Source organism: Pteropus alecto, unplaced genomic scaffold (assembly GCF_000325575.1).
Source record: "Pteropus alecto unplaced genomic scaffold, ASM32557v1 scaffold30, whole genome shotgun sequence".
NCBI lineage: Eukaryota > Metazoa > Chordata > Mammalia > Chiroptera > Pteropodidae > Pteropus > Pteropus alecto.
In genome coordinates, this window is record NW_006429782.1 from 1,999,129 (window position 1) to 2,019,072 (window position 19,944).

General features: G+C 62.3%; 1 protein-coding gene across 1 annotated transcript in view; it reads left to right on the forward strand.

The window, feature by feature from the left end:
- The window catches only part of NFIC (nuclear factor I C), an 84,948-nt gene that overhangs the window by 35,013 nt on the left and 29,991 nt on the right, over positions 1 to 19,944 (forward strand). The window contains exon 4 of the mRNA XM_025042997.1: positions 6,298 to 6,829. Within this exon, the coding sequence (XP_024898765.1) occupies positions 6,298 to 6,829 (532 nt within the window). The remainder of the gene's footprint in view (positions 1 to 6,297; positions 6,830 to 19,944) is intronic.

Genomic DNA, 19,944 nt, shown 5'->3' on the forward strand with positions numbered 1-19,944 from the left:
GATGCTGGGAGCCGGGTCCTGGTTTCAATGGTGGTGACTCAAGCGCTTTTTCACTTTTACTCTTAAGAGGAACTGTGTGGAGCAGCCGTTACTTCCATAAATCCTGCCGGCGGGAAGGCCGGCCTCCCTGCTCGCCCTGCTCTGGGCCTCCCTCCCCGCCTCCCGCCTGCCGCCTCGGCCACGTTATAGTTATTCCGGGTTTGGGGCCAAATCCCTCTTGGCTGCAGTGCCCAGGATTCCCCGGGGCCACAGCCAGTGAGGCCGCCCGGGCCCCCTCCCTCATTCATTCATTCTTTCCTTCATTCCTTCGGCCCTCCTCAGGGAGGCGTTCTTTTTGTTGCCATTTCTACAGCAGGGACGCAGGCTGGGAGAGGGCCCCGACTTTCGGTCGATTTACTAGGTCTTCAAGAAGCGTCTTCCATGGGCCGTGTGTGTGTGTGTGTGTGTGTGTGTGTGTGGTCGGTGAAGTCGGCCTGGTGTGGGCTCTGTGGGTTCAGGACTCCCCGGCACCACTGGGCCGGGAGAGGGGTCCAGGCCAGAGAGGGCCAGGGCCTGCCCAAGGCGGCACAGCATGGCTGGTGGGGCCACTTCCCACCTGACTGGTGGGCCAGTCCTGGGCAGGTGGGCACGGCCTGTGTGCCCCTCACCGGGGTCTGACGGCCTCTGGTTAGATCTTGTGAAAGGCACCGCCTGGACCCACGTCTCCCTCCGTGTCTGTGTCTCTCTGTCTCCCCACTCCTCGTGCGGTGGGGGCGCCTCAGCACCACTGCCGGCGCCTTGTAAATCACGAAGCTGGGATCTGGCCGAGTCAGCGTTCTCCCTCTCCCTCTCCCTCTCCCTCTCTCCCTCCTTTCCTCCCTCTCTCATGCTCATGCTCTCTCCGTCTCTCTCTCTCTCTCCCCCTCTCTCTGTCTCTCTCTCTCTCTCCGTCTGTCTCTGTCTGTCTGTCTGTCTGTCTCTGCCTGAGCCTCCCTCCCTCCCTGTCTCATGCCAAACAGATGGGAAATGCCTGCTGACCGCCAGGCCAGGCCCGGGGCCTCCCGCCCGCGTCCCTCCGTGCACCAGTGACTGTCAACCGCAGTCTGCAGTGCGGGGGCGCCCACGGGCCGAGCCGCACACCGCCGCACACTCATGCGCTCTCCCCGACGTGACACCTATGGGGACACAGTCCCACCCCCGTGGGGGTCCGTGGAACCCTGGGGGTGGCCTCGGGCCTGCATGCAGACCTTGCCCAGGAGGCTCAGGATGGCCCCCTCTCTCCAGCGTTGTGACTCTGGGCAGTGACCTGCCCCCTCCTCCCACCGTGTCCACCCATGAGATGAAGTAAGCGGGAACTCTGAAGTCCCCTGCTGCCTGAAGTTCCTGGGAGGCTGGGCACCTCAGGTGCTGGGCACGGGGCAGGGCCTGGCACACAGTCGGCGCTCATACATGTTTGTTGCGTGAGTGACTGGTGGGTGGCTCTACCAGTTGAGGGAAGATACCCGAGCCTCTGAACCTCAGCCTCTCCCCCGCCGTGTCCCCAGTGGGGAACACCACCCTGCCTTGCCTCGATGCTTCACCCTTAGCTCATGCCTGGTATACAGTAGGCACCAAATAACTGCGGCTGGCAGCAGCCCCACAAAAACTGGAGCTTTGATGCCAGAGGGTTTTTCTGTCGGCCTTTCCTCCCGGCCCAGCCCTGCCCAGGGTCTGCCTGGGTTTGGCCGGACCCGAGTGGGTACAAGCAGCCTTTGTCAGCCGGGGTACGCGAATGGGGGTGACAGGCAGGGGTGACTTCCTTACTGGGCTGGGTTCTGGGGGTGCAGGTTGAATCTGTCTCCTCGAGGGGGTGCAGTCTGGGTGAGGGGAAGGGCAGGAAACAGGGTGGCAGGCAGGACCAGGCCTCTGCTTTGGCTGGAGCAGGAGGGGGTGGCGTGCGTCCCGGGATGGAGTGGGGACAGGAGCCCGTGGAATTCGGGGAGCAGACAGGGTGCGAGCGGGCATCGCTGGGGGGGCCCCACGGCTGGGACCAGACCGTGTGCTCCAGGGGCCCAGCAGAGGGGACGAGGGGTCGGGGGGTGCAGTCACGGGGAGCCAGCTTCAGGCCCCAGCTTTCGGCCGGTGACTTCAATGCTCGCTGTCCCGGTCTCTCCCTCTGAACAGTGAGCACCCCACCCCCTGGGGGAGGTGGGGTGCACCTGGCACCATCCCCAGCTAAAAATGCTCAGCCTCCAGAAGGCACTTGTTTCTCTCGAACGCGGTGGCCCTGTGGCTCAGCCCCCATCCTCCTCCTGAGACACCAAGCCACAGGGAGGGAAGTCGGGGGACCCGGGACTGAGACCCACTGGACAGTGTGGCAGGGCCTACACTCTCTGGTTTCGGTTTACCCTGGGGTCCGTGAGGCCTCGCACGGGCTGCCCGGCCCTCCGTGCCCTCCTGACTGCCCCCCCCACCGCCACTCCCCTGCAGCAGCCTCGCCGGCCTCCTCACCGTCCCGGAAAACCCTAGGCACAGTCCTGCCCCCGGCTCTTTGCATGTGTCGTTTGCCTGGAACGCTCCCACTCTGCGTTGTCACCTTCAAGTCTTGTTCTAGTGTCCTCTCCTGCGGGGGACGCTCCATGACCACCCCCAGCTAAAAATCAACCTCCGAGGGATGGCCCGCCCCACCTCAAGCTCCTTTAAAAGTTCTTCGAACCTTGTTTGTTCAGCCCGACATCGTGTTACATACTTGTTGGCTTGTTGCATGTCCATCCTGCCCCAGATCAGGGTCCAGGCGGGGCCAAGCCCAGGTCCCCGCGGGGTCCCCGGTGCCATGCGTGGAGCTGGCATGCAGCAGACATTCAGTAAATATCTGCGGGACACCTGAAGGACTCTCCCTCCCTGGGTACGAACTGAGGCACTGAGCTTACAGGGAGGGGTGGCCCCGTGCTAGAAACCTCAACTCTGGTGCCAGATGGGTCTGCGTCTGCGTGTGAGCTCCGCCGTTTGTCACTTAACCTGGAGGATGGGACCTTGGAAGCAGGGCGTTGAAGGGTGCATAGGAGTTTGGGATGAGCTCTTAGGTAGAGTCATCACAGTAATGTTTGTTGAGTGGCTCAGTGGATGAAGGAGAGAGAGTCCTTCCCAGAGCACTTTTGGGGTGAGAAGTGGCGTTTCGTGTCCTGGTCTGCTGCCCGGGACAGTCAGTGTGGGAGAGCCGCGGGGAGTCCCAGGGAGGGGCACAGCTCAGGGCGCAGCTGTCCCATCCACAGGGCCCAGCCAGGGCTTGGACTCGGCGCTCACCTCCCAGCTGCTGGTGCCCTCCCTGGCCAGGAAGTCCCAGTGGGCCAAGTGGGGCTTCCGGGAAAGGCCTGGCCTCGCTCCCTGTCCCTGGAGCTCGCGTCTCTAGTTACCAGGGCGATAGACAAGCTCCCCAAGCCCCAGTGTTCCTTTCCGCCCATTGTACAGAATGGGAAGCCGAGGCCCAAAGTGGAGCAGTGATTTGTTCTTGGGTCCTACAGAAGGTGAAAATGGAAGCTGATGTCACCCAGCCTCGTTCCCTCACAGGGTCTGCCTGGCAGTGGATGCCTCGGCCCTGGGCCTTGGGGTTGGGGGAGGGAGCGAGAGCTGCACTCAGGGCCCCCAGCTTGCGTGGCCCAGGCTAGGTCTGGGGGAACCCTGAGGAGGGCGGGAAAGGCTGCCTGAAGGACCACAGCAGCTAGGGCTTTGAGGGACGTGTAGGAGTTCAGGAGGGTTCTCGGCATCCAGCTTGTCTTGGCCAGCTCCTCCTCCCCATCAGCCAGCGAGGGCATCGGGAGGTGCCTGGGGACGAGGCCTTGGTTGTTGCAGGTCTTGTGGGACAAAGAGAGTGACAGGCCTGCCTCTCACCTGGCCTAACCTCCCCGAGAGGACGAGGGGGGACGGGGCAGCCAGTCCATGACCCAGTTACAGACTGTTTGTCTCCCTTCCTCCAGGACCAGCTGGAGTCACCGGTGACGTGGGCTTCCGCCCCTGCCCGCTCCCTGACTCCCTTCCCCAGAGAGCGCCCAGAGCGGGGAGCGGGGCTCGGACTGGGGAGGAGCTGAGAGGGGATGGGGGCCCAGGGAGGAGAACCCCGAACCCAGAAGAGGAATTGAGGGAGAGGGGCTCAGAAGCGGAGGGTGCTCAGAGAAAGGGGTTCAAGGAAGAGGCGGACGGTCGCCCGTCCCTGCTGGCTGGCACCGTGGCTGTCCCTTCCCAGCTCCTGCTTATCAGGGCCTGAGTGATCGCCAGAACTTGGGTGGCAGCCACGGCCTAACGTCCCTGCCATCGCCCTGGCCCCCTGCCACCCTGGCATCCCCTCCACGGGGGGCAGAGGCCTGCGCCTCTGTCGATGCCACCCCCGGCTGCTCCAGCCAGACAGCCCGGGCTCTGGCCCCGGCTCTGCCGACCGGCAATGTGACCCCGGGCGAGTGGCTCCGCATCTCTGGGGCTGGCGCGTCAAGTGGCATTCAGGCACAGGACAGGCAAGTCCGAGGTTGGGCAGAAACTGGCAGGGGAAGGGCCCCCTCCGTCCTTTCTCTGCCTCACCAGGTTAACGAGGAGCCGGGGCGGGGGGAGCGGAATAGGGCCCCGAGGTCCAGTGCCTGCCACAGCTGTTCCGGTGACTCACGCTTCGGGGGACATTGGAGTGGGGAGCTGGGCGCACAGGCCGAGCCCCGTCCTGCCCCACCCTGGCGAGGGCGGGAGGCTATTTTCAGAGCCTCGGTAATAGGTGAAATCTGAGGTCATCCCCCATCCTCCCTAGCACCCCATGGCCAGAGATGGCCCAAGGGGAGACGGAGTACAGAGCAGGGAGCTTGCACCAGGCAGGGGTACTGTGAGCATCCAGGCCTGGAGGCGGGGCTGAGCCCAGCCACATCCATCTAGAAAGCAAACCAAGAGCCCAGAGCAGCGGTTTCTCCTTTGTTCCCGAGACCCCAGCCTACTGGAGAGCAGGCTGTTCTGAGAACGGGGACCAATGGCCTTCATGGTGGGGGAGGTCCAGGGTTCTTATCCTTACACAGGCCCTGAGACCCCGCGGGACCTAGGCCAGGTGTCTGCCCCTCTCTGAGCCTCTTTCCCCATCATACAATGGGGGAGCAGAGCCTTGGGCCTTTTCCTGTCCCCTGGAAGATTGCAAGCAACCAAAATAATCGTAACAACATCCATAGTAATAGTAACAGCGCAAGCTGGGTGAATAATGGGGTTCATAAGCCAGGAAGAGATATCACCCCATTCAAGAAGCGCAGGCAAGAGGGGAGACCGATGTTTTTCTTCTGTCTTCCTTTCTCCGTGAGTGTCTCACTCCGTGAGGCTCAAAAACCGTGAGGCGGGTTTTCTGCAGACCGTGTCCCTTGCTGGAAAATGGAGAGCATGACATGGCCTCCCTCCCGCGTAGAAAGGGGCGGGGGCCTCCCGTGTGGCTCTCTGCGGGGCCCCACTGGGCTGCAGCTTTCGAAGGGGAAGTCAGACGGCTGTGGGGTCCAGCCCCGGCTCCTCATGACTGGGTCCCCTCTTGGAGCCTCACTTTCCTTGTCTGTGAAATGGAATGTGGGCCCAGCAATGCCGATGAGGCACGATGGGAGGGCGTGTTGAAGTCACAGCTCTAGCCAGGGCTCAGCCTCCCCAAGCCTCAGTTTTTCCATCTAGGGAATGAATAGTTCTGTGGGGGACAGGGTAGGGTGAGCTGGCCCCCAGGAGCCCTCTCTTCAGCTCTGAACGCCCACGGTTGAGCTCTTCTGTCTCGAGAGCATTCTGACCTCGTGTTTCCTCGGGCCTCCGCGTTCCTGGCCCCTGCAATGGGTCTATGCCGGGAATCACCCCTTTCCATCAGGAGCGGGGTGGGGGCCTCAGCCAGTCCTGTCTGCATGTGTGGTATTTAGGGATGGCTCCTTGTGCCAAGCGCCAGTAGAGGCAGCCCTGGACGCCCCTGGCTTCTCCTGCCATCGGCGAGCACACACCGTGTGCTCAGCTCTGCTCTCCCCGTTAGAGCTCACACTATGGTCCAGGGGCCCAGTGCCCGCCCTCCGTTTTTGTCAATAAAGTTTTATTGGGACTTTATTGGGCCCGGCGCCGCCCTTCACATCTCAGCCATGGTGAATGTTGGCCTGTGCGTCCCACCTAGTTCAGGCCTCGGTTTCCCCATCTGAGCAATGGCTTCTTGCCCGGCCCCCCCCTCGAACTTCCGCTAGGTCCCCTCCGTTTTCCACGCGAGGCTGAGGGGTCTGTCTGGCCCTTTCTGTTGAGCAGGAGGCCTCGGTCTCCTGAGTGGGTGCCCGGCCCCAGCACCTCCTGACCTCTGGCCTCTCCCGCCCGCAGGATGAGTTCCACCCATTCATCGAGGCGCTGCTGCCCCACGTGCGCGCCTTCGCCTACACCTGGTTCAACCTGCAGGCGCGGAAGCGCAAGTACTTCAAGAAGCATGAGAAGCGGATGTCCAAGGACGAGGAGCGCGCGGTGAAGGACGAGCTGCTGGGCGAGAAGGCCGAGGTGAAGCAGAAGTGGGCGTCGCGGCTGCTGGCCAAGCTGCGCAAGGACATCCGGCCCGAGTGCCGCGAGGACTTCGTGCTGGCCATCACCGGCAAGAAGGCGCCGGGCTGCGTGCTCTCCAACCCCGACCAGAAGGGCAAGATCCGGCGGATTGACTGCCTGCGCCAGGCCGACAAGGTGTGGCGGCTGGACCTGGTCATGGTCATCCTCTTCAAGGGCATCCCGCTGGAGAGCACCGACGGCGAGCGCCTGGTCAAGGCGGCGCAGTGCGGCCACCCGGTGCTCTGCGTGCAGCCGCACCACATCGGCGTGGCGGTCAAGGAGCTCGACCTCTACCTGGCCTACTTCGTGCGCGAGCGAGGTGAGCTGGGCGTGCGTGGGAGGCAGAGGGGGGTGTGGGGGAAGTGGGGTGCACCTGCCCGCCGACAGTGGAGGCAGGCCCACGCAAGGTCCAAGGGAAGAGGCAGACCCACGGAGGTTGGGGGGCCTGGGCGGGCAACTGCAAGGTCGGCGCAGGATGTGCCACGGGCACCGCGGAGGGAGGAGGCTGCTCATGCGCCGTAAGCTGAGAGGCGGGCGCAATGGAGGGTCTAAGCCGGAAAGTGGGCCTACACTGGGGTCCCAGGGGCGGGCTCCTGCGTCGTGAAGATCTAAGACAGCGGTCGCCAACCTTTGTGGCACCAGGGACGGGTGCGGTGCTCCTGTGAGACTTTTAACGCGGGATGATCTGAGGTGGAGCTGAGGCGGTGATGCTGGCTCTGGGGAGCGGCTGCAGATGCAGATGAAGCTTCACCTCCTGCTTTTCTGTCTGGCTCCTAACAGGCCACCGACCAGTACAGGCCACGGGTTAGGGACCCCTGGTCTAAGGGGAAAGAGATAGGGTTCAAGGAGAGGGGGAGGGGGAGGAGTCTGAAGGTAGAGGCAGGCCTTGACCTTGATGTCTAAGGGGGCTGGCAGGCACTGTCATGGGGTTGTGCGCTGTGAACACTGGATGATTGATTCTCAGACCTCCAGCAGAGGCCCGACGGGGCACACACGTGTGCCACGAGTGGGAAGCCGAGGTGCTGTGTGACTGTGGCTAGGTCACCACCCTCTCTGGTCCCCTGCCCCAGCTCTTCCACGTGGGTGTTGCCTGGTTCTGTGGTCGGGTGCCTGAGGTTAGGACGAGCAGGGTTTGCGAGGGTGGGGAGATCTTTGACAGTTCCCTGGGACAGGAACTGTGGCTGAGCCGATCTGCAGGATTGCTGGGTGGTGACAGGGATGGGGGTGTTCCTGGAGGTCAGCAGCTTAGGCGGAGATGTTGAGGCTGGGTGTGTGGTCCAGTCTCTCTCGAGGTCACAGGTGCTGGTGGCAAGGGCAGGGCCACTGCTTCCTGTCTGTGTGTCTGTGTTTCGGACGTAGTCCTAGTGTGACTTTGGACATAGTGTTCTGTGCCTCGGTGTCCCCCTCCGTACAATGGGGTTAAGGACCATGCAGACTCCTAGCGATGGCATAAGGATTAGATGAGATCATGGAGCTCCGGCTCCTGCAGTGTGTGGTGGGAGGGAGAGTCAGCCAGACTTTCTCAGTCTTGACCTTGATTCCTCGACCTTGACCTGATCTGCCCCCTCCCCCAGCCCCGCCAATTAGCAACAAGCCCCCTGGGGCCTGCAGTGAAGCGGTGGGGGGAGTAGAGTCAGAGGGTGGGCGAGGTGACTGTTTCCAGGGAGGCCAGGGGCAGGGGCGGCCTTAGCTCATTACCATGCAGGTCTCCGGCTCCAGCCCAGCCCCCACCTCCTCCACGCTGAGCTGATAAAATTTTGAAGCAGAGTTTTCTGCTGGCATCAGCACAATCTCCGGGCGCCTCCCCTCCCCCAGCCGGTCCTCTCCCCGCTGGGCTCAGCAGGCAGGCCAGGCCTCCAGGCCTCCCCAGACACCTTCAAGCCTAGCTGCTATGCCTTTGACGGCCAGTCTGGTCAGCCTCCTCGAATGAGGGCCAGGGAAGGTCAAGGCTGCACCCTCCCCTGCTTCCAGCAGGCTCCATCATCCTCGGGGAATTTCTGCTCACTGGCCCCAGCTGACCCAGCCCCAGCTGGCCAGGAGCGAGGGTTGGGCACAAGAGCTGGGCCTGAATTCCAGCCCTGGCTCAACCGCCTGCTGCTGAATGATCTGGGCAAGTCACTTAACCTGTCTGCCCTGTTGCCTTGTCTGTAAAATGGGAAGCTCGGAAAGAAGCACCTGCTGGGATGTCGGATGCTCACGGTCAGTGGTCAACAGCCCTGGCAGGGTTGAAGACGGGTGCCAGCCACAGGGCCAGGGCGCCTGGGATGGGCACTGCACGTCTTCATCATGGCTATGATTTTCCACCTCTGGGCCTTTGCTCATGCTGTTCCCTCTGCCTGGAATGCCTTTCCCATGTGGAAAACTCCTGCTTATGCTTCAAAGCCCCGACTCTCAGCTCCACTTTCTCTCCGACGGGCATTTTTTTCCTGAGGTCTTGGCGAGTCTTTGCCATTTCTGAGAGGCAGGAATTGGAGCCATTTCACAGAGGAGGAAACAGAGGCCCAAAGAGGGGACCTGTCCTGCCCAAGGTCACACGGTCGAGAGCGGAAGTGGGACTTGGGTGGACGCAGGTTCTGTCGCTGACCTTGCCTCCCCAGTCTCCCATGCCTGATGGCAGAGAGCGATGGAGGGGAGTCGCGCTTTGCAGTGTGGAAAGACCTCCAGGCCGGGTCTGTGTCCTAGGCTTCCACCAGCCAAGGCCTCGTCCAAGGTCCCCAGGCTTGAGGCCGTCCCCCAGGACCGCTGCTGAGCCCCGGCTCCCTGACATTTATCCCAGGACCCCTGTCCTGATTCTGGGCCAGAGTCACGTCTGTTCTCAGCCAGGCAGATGTCAGTCTAATGGCAGGGAGAACTGGCCACCACCTCCCAGCTCCCAGCCTGTGGGTCCCAGGGCTGGATGGGGTCCCAGCCTAGGCCAGAGCACAGCATCCACTTTACTCGGCCCTGCTGGGAGCCCGCGGGATTGATGGGGGGTGGTGGCAGGCCTCAGTGGGCCTCCGGAGGGGTGCAGGGTGGATATTGGGGGGCACCTGCCATATAGCTGAAAGGAAGTACCACCTCCAATGTTGGGAGTGAGGCCTCGGAGCCGACGGGACAGACACACCGAGATGCAGACAGAAGCACAGAGAGACAGAGAGACACAGAGAGCCTTCCGGAAACCGCGCAGGCCTGCCCGCTGGCACGCGGCCCTCCCCTGTCCTTGGCCGAGGCCCGGCCCCACCCCCCAAGCCTCCTACCTCTCCCACAGAGTGTCAGGTGGACCGGTAGGGCCGTGCCCAAAGGGGAATCCCAGGCCTCTATCCGCAGTTTATTCTGGGGAACGTACGGGTGGGGACCAGCCATGAGAAGGTCGCTTCGGCCTTGGGCTGCTGGAGCCCAGGACACCACCTGGGGCTGAATTTGGCTGCCCCAGGTGTCTATCTGGCGTCACCGAGGCCAGAGGAGCTTGGTTCCAGGGACTGGATGCAGTGCATGTCTTAGGGCCAGGCTAGGGGGCAGCTGGGGGTACTGTGATGAGGGGGTGACATGAGCTGCCTGCTAAGTGCGTGCACTTGGGGTGGCGAGGTGCCGTGTGCCCCTGAGCAGGGGACGGGGAAGCTGACGGTCCACAGTTAAATGAATAAGAACATGCCGGGAGGTAAATAAAGCAGGAGGGGTGTGAGAGGGTGCGGGGCGCTCTAGACAGGGAGGGCCTCTCGGAGGAGGTGACTTTCGAAGCTGGTGAGGGAGGCCCGGGGCAGTGAGAAGGCACCGGACAGGGTCGCAGCCGATGCGAGGACTCTGGGGCTGCGGTGGCCGAGAGGCCGCTGGAGAGGGCAGTGGGCAGGCCAGGGATGGGTGAGCCCGGCGCTCCTCAGCCTGCCTGGCACTCGGGAAGGAGCCTGGAGGAGAAAGGGCCCAGAGAGGGAAGCCTCCCGCCCAGCCCTGAAGCCCAGCCAGGCTCCCCGCCCCCTCCGTCGGCCTGGGAAACCTGAGGCTGGCAGGCTCTGTGCCACGGGTGGTGGGGGAGGGGCTGCCAGGCCCGCACTCCAGGCAGCTGCCAGCCCGCCCCAGCCGCCAGCCCAGCTGGTGCCCATGTGCTGACGCCGCCGCGGGCCGGCCTCCTGTTCCCGCCTTGTGCGGTGCCAACCTCCCAGCATGGCGCTGTGGGCAGGGGCCGGCTTGGGAGGCTCGCAGTGGAGAGGGGCGGCCCAGGGAGTGGGGCAGGAGAAACGGGGGATGGGGGGGTCCCAACCCCTCCTGGACGGAACGGGCAGCCATAACGACAGAGGTAATAGCCACCGTGAGCACTTACCGAGTGATTTAATTCTGCCCACCACCCTGGGAGAGAGGGATTTCTCCCATGCTTCCCATAAGGAAACAGGCCCAGAGACAGTCAGGCCCTTGCCCAAGGTCACACAGCTCCTAAGAGGCCGAGTGGAATTAGAACCCACGGATTCTGAGTCCTCGAAACCCCGAAGAGAAAAGAAAAACCTAAAAAATACTCCTGCAGTTAACTGGTGGGACGTGGGTCCCTTCCAGTGTACAGATGATAGAAAGATCGAGCCCTGAGCACGGATTGAATGCATGGCTGACGAGGGGCGAACCGTGTGAAAAGGTCTGCCATGCCTCGGCCTGGGAGCCTGGGGGGTCTCCACGCAGGGCACCCTGGGCTCAGGTGACAGGAGAACGTGCCCAAGCCTGCAGGGGGCTTGGTGCGGCCACAGCGCTGCCCCTGGCTTGCTGTGCGACTTAGGGCAAAGTCCTGTCTTCTCTGGTCTGGGGTGGGGGCAGGAAGGCGGGGTTTCGTGGGCCACAGAGAGAAGCGGGCGGGCCCTGCCCGAGGGTTTCCGTCCTTCTGGGGCCCCTCGCTGATCTTCGTCCCGGCACTGGACACTGCCCTGGGAGACAGGGTGGACGGTGGGGTGCGTGAGGGTGCCTGTTTCTTTGTACCGCAACACAGTTCACGTCCATGCTTGCGTGAGCTGCGTCTCCGTCCGAGCCTCAGTTTCCCCCTCTGTAAACGGGGTGAATCTAAGCCGCGTGCACTGCATCGAGGGGTTCCAGAGAAGCATACAGGAGGCACTGAATAAACACTCTGTCCCTTGCCAGGAGGCAGCAGGCAGACCTCGGTTCTGCTCTGAGACCCCGAGCGTCTTTCTGCCTACCCAGGGAACCCACAGGGGCACCCATGACCCAGACGGGCTCCCACTGGGGGCCGGGCCGCGTCGTCTCGCCAGGTGTCCGGGTGGCGGAGGGTGAGGGGCTCCCGGCAGCCTGATTTTCCCAGGGCTGGGCGGCCAGGTGTGCCAGCTGTCCGTCTGTGCAGGGGAGTCGCTGCACGGGTGTGAGCTGACACCAGCTGACAGGGTATTTATAGCGATGGTGGGAGGCCTCCGTTAGTGGCCAGGAGGGACCAACAGGTGAGGGTCCTGCTTACACAACAAGCCTGGAGCCCACCGGGCGGCTGCAAAGCAACAAGCAGTCAGGAGCATATGAGTGGACTTAAAAACAGTTAAAATGGTAAATTTTATGGTATTGCTGTCATACCACAATTTAAAGAACTATTTTTTGTTAATAATGACGGATAAGTAGCGATGCCTCTTATACGTATAGCGTGATGATGAGTAGTTCATGGAGTGGCAATAGAATAGTGATGACGATGGCGGCCGCTGCTACCATCATCCCTGTGGTCCCCGGGCCCGCTCTGTCCCCAGGCCCGCTGGGCAGCCTCGGGCAGGTTAGCGTCCATCTCTGTGCTTCTGTTTATACATCTACGAAATCGGCACAGGGAGCATCCGCAATGGGGTCTCAGATAGCATCTGTGAGAAAGAGGGGCATCTCAGCATGGAGGCGCTCAGACATGGCAGAGCCTGGTAAGTGCCCCCCGCAATGATGCCCCTGCACGTGCGTCCAGGTTACACGTCCGCACACAGGGCCGGGGTGCCAAGGCGGCCACGAGGGTCCTCTTGTCCACACAGGCAGGCCCAGCCTGCCGAGGAGCCAGCAGAAGCAGAAGAGTGACGGGGCTGCAGTTGGCACCCTGGCCCTGTGCCCGGGGAGCTAAGGGGTGGCCGAGGGCAGCTAGGGACATCTCCGGGCCCCCTTTCCCAGCCAGCTGCCAGGCCAGCCCCTCTCCCTCTAGCTGGGTGTGGGCAGGAAGTCACAGATGGTCAGAGTCGGTGAGGGATGAGGGAGGGGGCACTTGATGACACAGATATCACGTCCATATGGGGAAACTGAGGCCCAGGGAGGGGCATGGCACTGCCAAGGCTGCCCTTCGTCTGCTGCGTTCTGACCCATCTTCTGTTCCAGGCCAACTTGTGGGGCGCCATGGCAGGGAAAGGGGGGCCCGCGGATCTCAGAATAAATGACTTGTAATTTGAGAAGGGGTTCTAGGATTGGGGTTTGGGGGGTCTCTGGGATACCGGAGCTGAGGCGGCTGCTAGATCCTCCCCGAGGGACACGTTCTAGGATCCCCAGAGCTGGGGTCCTCGGCCTCAGGCGATTTTGCAATTCTCCTAGCTGAGTGCCAGCACTACCCGGCCCAGTATGAGCCACATATCCAACATTTTCCTGTATTCACACTTACAAGGGTGAACCGGCAGGGGAAATTCATTTTAGCAACCTATTCCCCTTAAGCCTGGACATCCCAAATAGTGTCATTTGGACACATAATAAATAGGAAAAGGTTATTGAGATATCTTCCTTTCTTTTTCGTCCCAAGTCTGTGAAATCCAGCATGTCCTGACACTCACATCTGCATGCCGACCTGCCACGTTCGAGGCGCCAACGCCACGTGTGGCCGGCGGCTTGCCTCGAGAACATCTGAGTTCTAGAGCATTCCGAGGCAGACCTCCGATCCGCCAAGTTGGGTCATGCGAATGCGGGGGGAGTGGCTTTGAGAAGGTGTCACCTGGGGGCTTTTGAGTACGGGAAGATGAGGTGTCCGCATCCGGGCGGACCCCTCTCTGGGGGGCCATCCTGGGCTCTGTGGGGTGTGAAGCAGCACCCCTGGTCCCACCCACTCGATGTCAGGAGTCCACCCCCGCACCACCATAGAGACAATGAAAAATATCTCCAGAGCATCACCCCACGAGAACCACTGTTCTAAAGCGAAGACTTTAGACTTCTTTGAACTGGGTTATTTCGTCCCCTGGGAAGTGGTTCCAGCGTCCCTCTGGCTGTTCCTTGCTCCAGAACTCCTCAAGTGAATTCTTGACCATTGGGGAGCAGGATCCCCAATTTCCTGAGTGGGGTTTCCGGGCGTCCGGAAGTGAGGTCCAGCACTCTTTACGTCGAGTGTTTGCTCACCCGAGGACAAGCTCTAGAAGCCTGTGAGTTGGGTTCTGGAATAGTCCAAGGTGGGTTCTAGAATCCTCAGAGGCAGGGACCCAGAAAGAGCCAGAGTCTGGGAACCTCCCTCAGACACCAGTGACCCGGCAGATCATCCAGCCCAGATGCCGCAGAGGGAAGAGGAGGTGCATTTTAGTTTCTCTGAGGCTCCGTCCACCTTGGGTTGGATGGCCCCCCGCCCCATGCAAGGCGAGGCATTTGGGAGCAGCCGGTAGGGGTACGGGGCCGTGAGAACCCAGCAGCAGGCGAGCCGGGAATAGGCGTCAAGACTATTTAATCCCTGGAAAATATCCGTGGTTTACTGAGTGTGGGATGTGGGATCTGGTTGTTTCCAGAGGCCGTTGCGGGGCTGGGGGCGCATAGTAGGTCCTCGGTCGAAGGCAATGGCTCTAATAGGCGGTGGTGACGGCTAGCAGGAGGCGAGGGGTGTCTGCCTGTGTGTTGGGGTGTTGACGGGAACTGTAGGCGTGTCGAGGGCTTACCGGGCTGAAGCCTCAGCATGTGTCACAAAGCGTCTGTAGTATTTCATTTCACCTGACTCCCCTGGGGGTAGGGACAATCATTAACTGCATTTAACAGACGGGGGAAATTGAAGCGCAGAGAGGCAAAGCCACTGGCCCGAGGTCGCACAGATAAGAGGCGGAGTCAGGATTCAAAGCTAGGTCTCGTGGCTCAGAGGGCCCACAGAGGTCTCCAGGGAAGGGGCTATTTGGGGTGTGTCAGGGGCCTCCCCAGAATGTCCCAGGAGCCCCACTTGGGGCCCACAGGACTTCGGTGCTGGTGTGCAAGGCCAGGTTCAGCTGGATCATGGGGCGACTTTGGGGGCTGCAGCCTGGCGCGGGGCGGGCGAGCCCCACACCTCAGGGAGGCTGAGGCGCAGCCTAGACCAGCCGTCTCCCTTTCCGTGTCTCTGTCTCTGGGTCTCTGTCTCTCTCCCTGTCCCTGTCTCTGCTCTGCCCACCCCTGGTCTCCCTGCCTTTGCCGGTCTGCTCCCCGCCTCCCACCCCAGGCCCGCCTGTGGGCTGCCCGGAGGCGGCAGCTGAATGGGCTCCTTGTTCCTGACCACGCCCGCCCCTGGGGTCACCCTGGGACAAGCCCTGGCAGCCTGCTGCCTTAAAGGGCCAGCACCCAGAGGGGAGGGGAGGGAGAGACCGCCCGTGCACCCAAGCCCCGCCCCTCCCCAAGATGGTGCGTGGTGAGCGGGGAGGGTGCCATACCCAGACACCCCAACCCCACATGGTCAGGGGGCAGGCCGGGGGTGGGGAGGCCGGCCTGGGGGAGGGGACAGTGCGCGCATGTCAAAGTTGGGTTTGACCTTGGATGTACCCTTCCCCTCTCTCCGTGCCTCAGTTTCCCCATCTGTGTTCGGGGCTCCTCGTGCTCACCCCCAGGGGTTTGGGGACAGATGGAGCAGTATCTGGGCCGAGCCGTGGTGCCGCCGGTTCGCTTCCTGGGCCCGCCTGCCTGCCCTGGGCCTCTCACAAGCAGGCGCCCACACACCGTGCGGACAGGGCGACCGCCCCTGCTTTACTCCGTGCAATTCCCTACAGGCAGAACGAATAAGCCAGCTCATAGCATCGGGAGGATTTAAAGCGAGGCCCAGCACCACGTTTCAGGCTGTGTATCTCGAGCGCCGGCTACACACCAGGCCTTGCTGGGAAGGGTCCTGTTGGCAGCCCTGTCTGGAGAGACCGAGGCTCCCCCTAGGCTGCACGGCCCGGACGTCGCCCCGGCTCTGCAGCTCCCTCTCTGGGCCTCAGTTTCACCTTCAGAGCAATGGGAACGGCCTCCCCCCATCCCCTCCTCCCCCCGTATGCTTGTACACCAGAGGCCTTTCACTTTCTCCAGCCCAGAGGGTGCTGCTCTGGGAGTCGGGGTGTCCCCTGGGCCCGAGCTGCACCTCGCGGCCACTCGGGGCCACCGTGGAGGCCGGGCGCCCCGGGCCGGCCCCACAGACAGCCTGGGACAGGTTGCTGCTGGATGGACAAGCCTGTTCCCTGCTTTCTTATGTAACCGGGTTATGCAAGGGCAGCTGGCCTGCTTACATAAGGGGAGGCGGGCCAGGCCCCAGCTAGGGAGGGGGAGGCTCTTAAAGGGGCGCGTGCACCCCGCGTCTCCCCCTCGGGGCCCCACGCAAGCCCCAGAGGGGCGCCTCACGAAGCCTGCCCGGGGCCATGCGTGTCGATGGCATCGGTGCCACCATCGCTGTTGACATTGTTCACTGTCACGTGTCCTTTCCCAGGGGCAGCGGGTGAGTTGGGCAGGGCCAAGCCCCGGCCCGGCCCCCTTGGCTTCTGGTGCTCGGTTCCTCCCTCCTCTCCCTGAGCCTGTTTCCCCATCTGGGCAGTGGGGGGGTGTCAGTGAAGGAAGGGCAAGCGGCATCCCTTTCTGGGCCTCGGTTTCCCTAGCCTCCTGAGGCTGCCGTGCACATGTGCTCGGCGTTCGGCCGACAGAACCACTCGGTCCCATCGCCGGCGAATGTTCATTAAGCGCTTGCTGTGTGCCGGGGACTCGTCTCGGTCCTGGGGACACCACAGTGAACGAGACGGACAAAAATCCAGCCTCGTGGGGCTCACAGTCTGTCGGGGGAAACAGACAGAGAGCAAGAAATTCACATCGGCTCACGATAAGGGCTACTGGGAAGAAGGCAGGGAGGCCAGGGGACACAGAGCGGTGGGCTGCTCGCGGGAGGTCCCCGTGAGGACTTCCCGTGTGAGCTGAGACCCGAGGGGCGAGGAGGAGGAACCAGAGTGGGACTCTATGAGGGAAGGGCACGCCAGGCAGCGGGCACAGCCCGTGCAAAGGCCCTGGGGCAGGACCAGGCCTGGCGTGCTGGAGGAACAGAGTTGAAGGGGAGGGAGGGAGGAAGGGAGGGCAGGGAGGGGACGTACCGGAGGACTTGGGCTCTTACTCAGAGGGAGGTGGGATCCCAGGAGGGCCGAGGGCACAGGAGGAATGGCTCACAGGTGCCCTGTGGTCACAGCGGAGAGGACAGACTGGGGGGTGAAGGCGTGGATGGCAGTGGAGAGACCCAGGCTGAGGCCCCTGCTCCAGTTCAGGTGAGCGATGATGGGGGCCTGCCAGGCAGAGGCAGAGGCAGAGGCAGATTCCAGAGGTGTGAGAACTTGGTGGCGATTGTCAGCCTGGGCCGCATGGGACAGTGCAAGTCAGTCCCCCGGATCACATGGCCACCTTCTGAGTCTGGCACGGGCCCTGCTGCCCCCCGCCTCCTGCTTGTAGCAGCACCTGCCCGGGGACATGCGAGGAAGGGAGGGGCAAGGCGAGGGCACACCGTCTCAGACACACCCGGGGACACTCCTGCGATCAGGACATTGTTAGCGGGCAAGTCGGGATGTGGCTCAGGTGCCTGGGCGGCCCACAGGGCTCAGGGCGGGCCGGGCGGGCAACTGCCAGCCGCCCAGCCCCAAGCTGGCTGTCCCACCTGCTCAGGCAGTTAGTTGTCTTCCTACCTTGACTCCGGAGCTCGGGCCAGGACCTGCCCCGCCCCTGAGCCTCAGTGTCCTCACCTGTGAAATGAGTCTCCAGCTGTCGTTATGGCTGGCCCACAGTCTCTCACTGTCCAGCGGGTGCAGTGAGTCCCTAGCACGCGGTAGGTGCTGACGCAGTGATCGGCAGCGGTAAGGCAGGAGGCGGGGGGGTGGGGGGAGCCCCCGGCATAGGAGGCATGCAGGTGGGAACCCGCAGTACTTAACGAGATGGGTGCCACTAGGTGATGCACTGACTTTTCCTCTCTGATTCGTTCCTGTAAAATGGAACAACTGCCACAAAACCCCCAAGGCACCGGGCCAAACTCAGAAAGTTTGCGGTCTCAGCCCCGTGTGACAGCTGGGGAAACGGACCCAGAGAGAGTCGGGGACTGGCCAGGAGTCACCCTGCCAAGCAGGGGCAGAGGGGGGCTGTGAGCAGCCTTGCCACGTGGTTCTAACACCCCAGAATCAAGGAGGCCCTGGAACAAATGGTCTGGCTCCGGGCCATTCGCTGTGCCTCAGCTTCCAGACCCATGAAACGGGCCCATGGATTTCTGGACACCGGGAAGAGGCCGCAAGGGTTTAAGCAGATTCCCGGGGGTCCCCGGGGTAGCTTGTCATAGCCAAGCCCCTCGGTGTGGGAACGGTGACCCCGGTCTAGCTCTGGGGCAGCAGGCCTGGCTCACCTCCTCTATTGAAGGACTGAAGCTGGACAGTCTGTCCCACCTCAGACCCTCGCTGCACACCCACTGTGCGCTGCCCCGCCCCTGCCAGAACCAGACTCATTTAGCAAGGCAGCAGGCAGTGCAGCCATCGCTCTACGGGTTCGAATCCCGGCTGCGGGCGCTCGGACAAACCGCGCCCAGGCCTCCAGCGCACCTCCATTGGTCCGTATGGAGCTCCTGGGGTTGTGTCAAGCTCTGGGCGTAGAAGCGCTCAATCGGTGCAAGCTGTCTGTGATTATTACCTTTTCATACACTATTGTCTCTCTCCACAAGCCCATTCTGTGCCTGGCCAACTCCCACTCATATACGTCAATGCTCCAGCTCAAATGTCCCCTCCTCCAGGAAGCTCTCACGGCCCCCCAGGCCAGGTTCCTGTCCCTTCCTTGTCCTTTTGCCACAGGTTCTTCCCAGAACCTGGAGCAGTTGGGAAGGGCAGCTTCTCAAAATAGATTTATGCTGATCCTCAAAGGACCACGGGAACCGAGATGGGCGTTGCTCGGGTGACATTTCACACCCTGCCCGGGCCATTGTCAGAAATCCTTTGGGTCGGCACTGGTTGGAGTCTTCGTCCCCCTAAACCTATTCTTTCCCTCTGAATATCCCTTTATCTTCCCAACGTTCCTCAGATTCCTTTGTTCGACAAGCATTTATTTTGCACTTGTTGTATGCCAGGCCCTATCAGGATAATGTCACTTATTTGTTCAGTAAGCACGTACAGTGTGTCTACTGTATGCCAGGCTCTGCCGGAGTAATCACTCGCTTGTCTGCAAGCATCTATTGAGTGCCAACTATGTGCAAGCATTTATTGAGCACCAACTACGGGCCGGACTCCGGGAAGAAAGGCCACACCGCCACTCCTTTCAGGCTTGAGCTCTCTGGTTTCCAATCTCCTCCTGCATCGAGGTAGTGGGTTACAAATGTGGGCATTGGAACCACAGCAGCTGGGCCAGGTACCGCCCATGAGACCTGGGGCGAGCCCATCATCCCTGATCCTCGATTTCCCCGTCTGTAAAATGGAGCACCCAACAATCTGACGTGTGTACAGTGCAACGTCTATTTTCCGCAGAAAGTGAAACTTAAAGCATGGAGAGGGGCCACAACGTATCTGTTCCCTGTCCACCCCGCCCCAAGCAAAACTGGGATGGGACCCGTTCTGCTGGCCCCACTCCAAGGCCAGGGCGCTCTCCCCCGAGGCCCAGAGAGGGGCAGGGCTTGCCTGAAGCCACACAGTCCGGGGCTGACTCTGCCCTGCTCCTGGGGCCTCCCGTGGCCAGGCTGCCAGGCTCCAGCCTCCCTAGTCCCTCTCGGGGCTGCTGGGTCGGTGACTCGGCCCCAGAAACATGGGAAGGAAGGGAAGCGGGAGGGGCGGCCCCATCCTTGGCATCGGGTGTGCTGCGGCCTCCCCGCCTCCCCACCCCGTGGCTCTGTCCACCATGTGGCCACAGATGGCTTCCGGGGCTGGCCCGTCCCCCGCCTGTGAGCCCGCACATGTGCGTTGAGCCCACGGGCACATGTGGCTCCCGGGGTCCCCCCCTGGCTGGCCCGGCCTCCCCCCCACACCCCGCGGCCGACCCAGGCGAGCCTGCCAGGGAGGCGGGAGGAGGCCTTGGCTTGGCTGCTGGAGAAGCCAAGAATTTGCTCCAAATGTAAACAGCGAGTTATTTTAAGTCGCCCCCCCCCTCCCCGGGGGGTGTTGACACATTTGACATTGGAGGGGCCCGAGAGAGGGGGGGCGAGGGTGCGCATGTGGGTATTTTTAACCTTGTTTTTCACGTCCTTGGTGCCACCGGAGTGCGGTTAGCGCCCAGTGGCAGCGGAGGGGGTTGCGGCGGCTGAAGCCCGGAGCCGGGGTGCCGGGGTGCAGGGGGTCCCAGGGGGCAGGACCC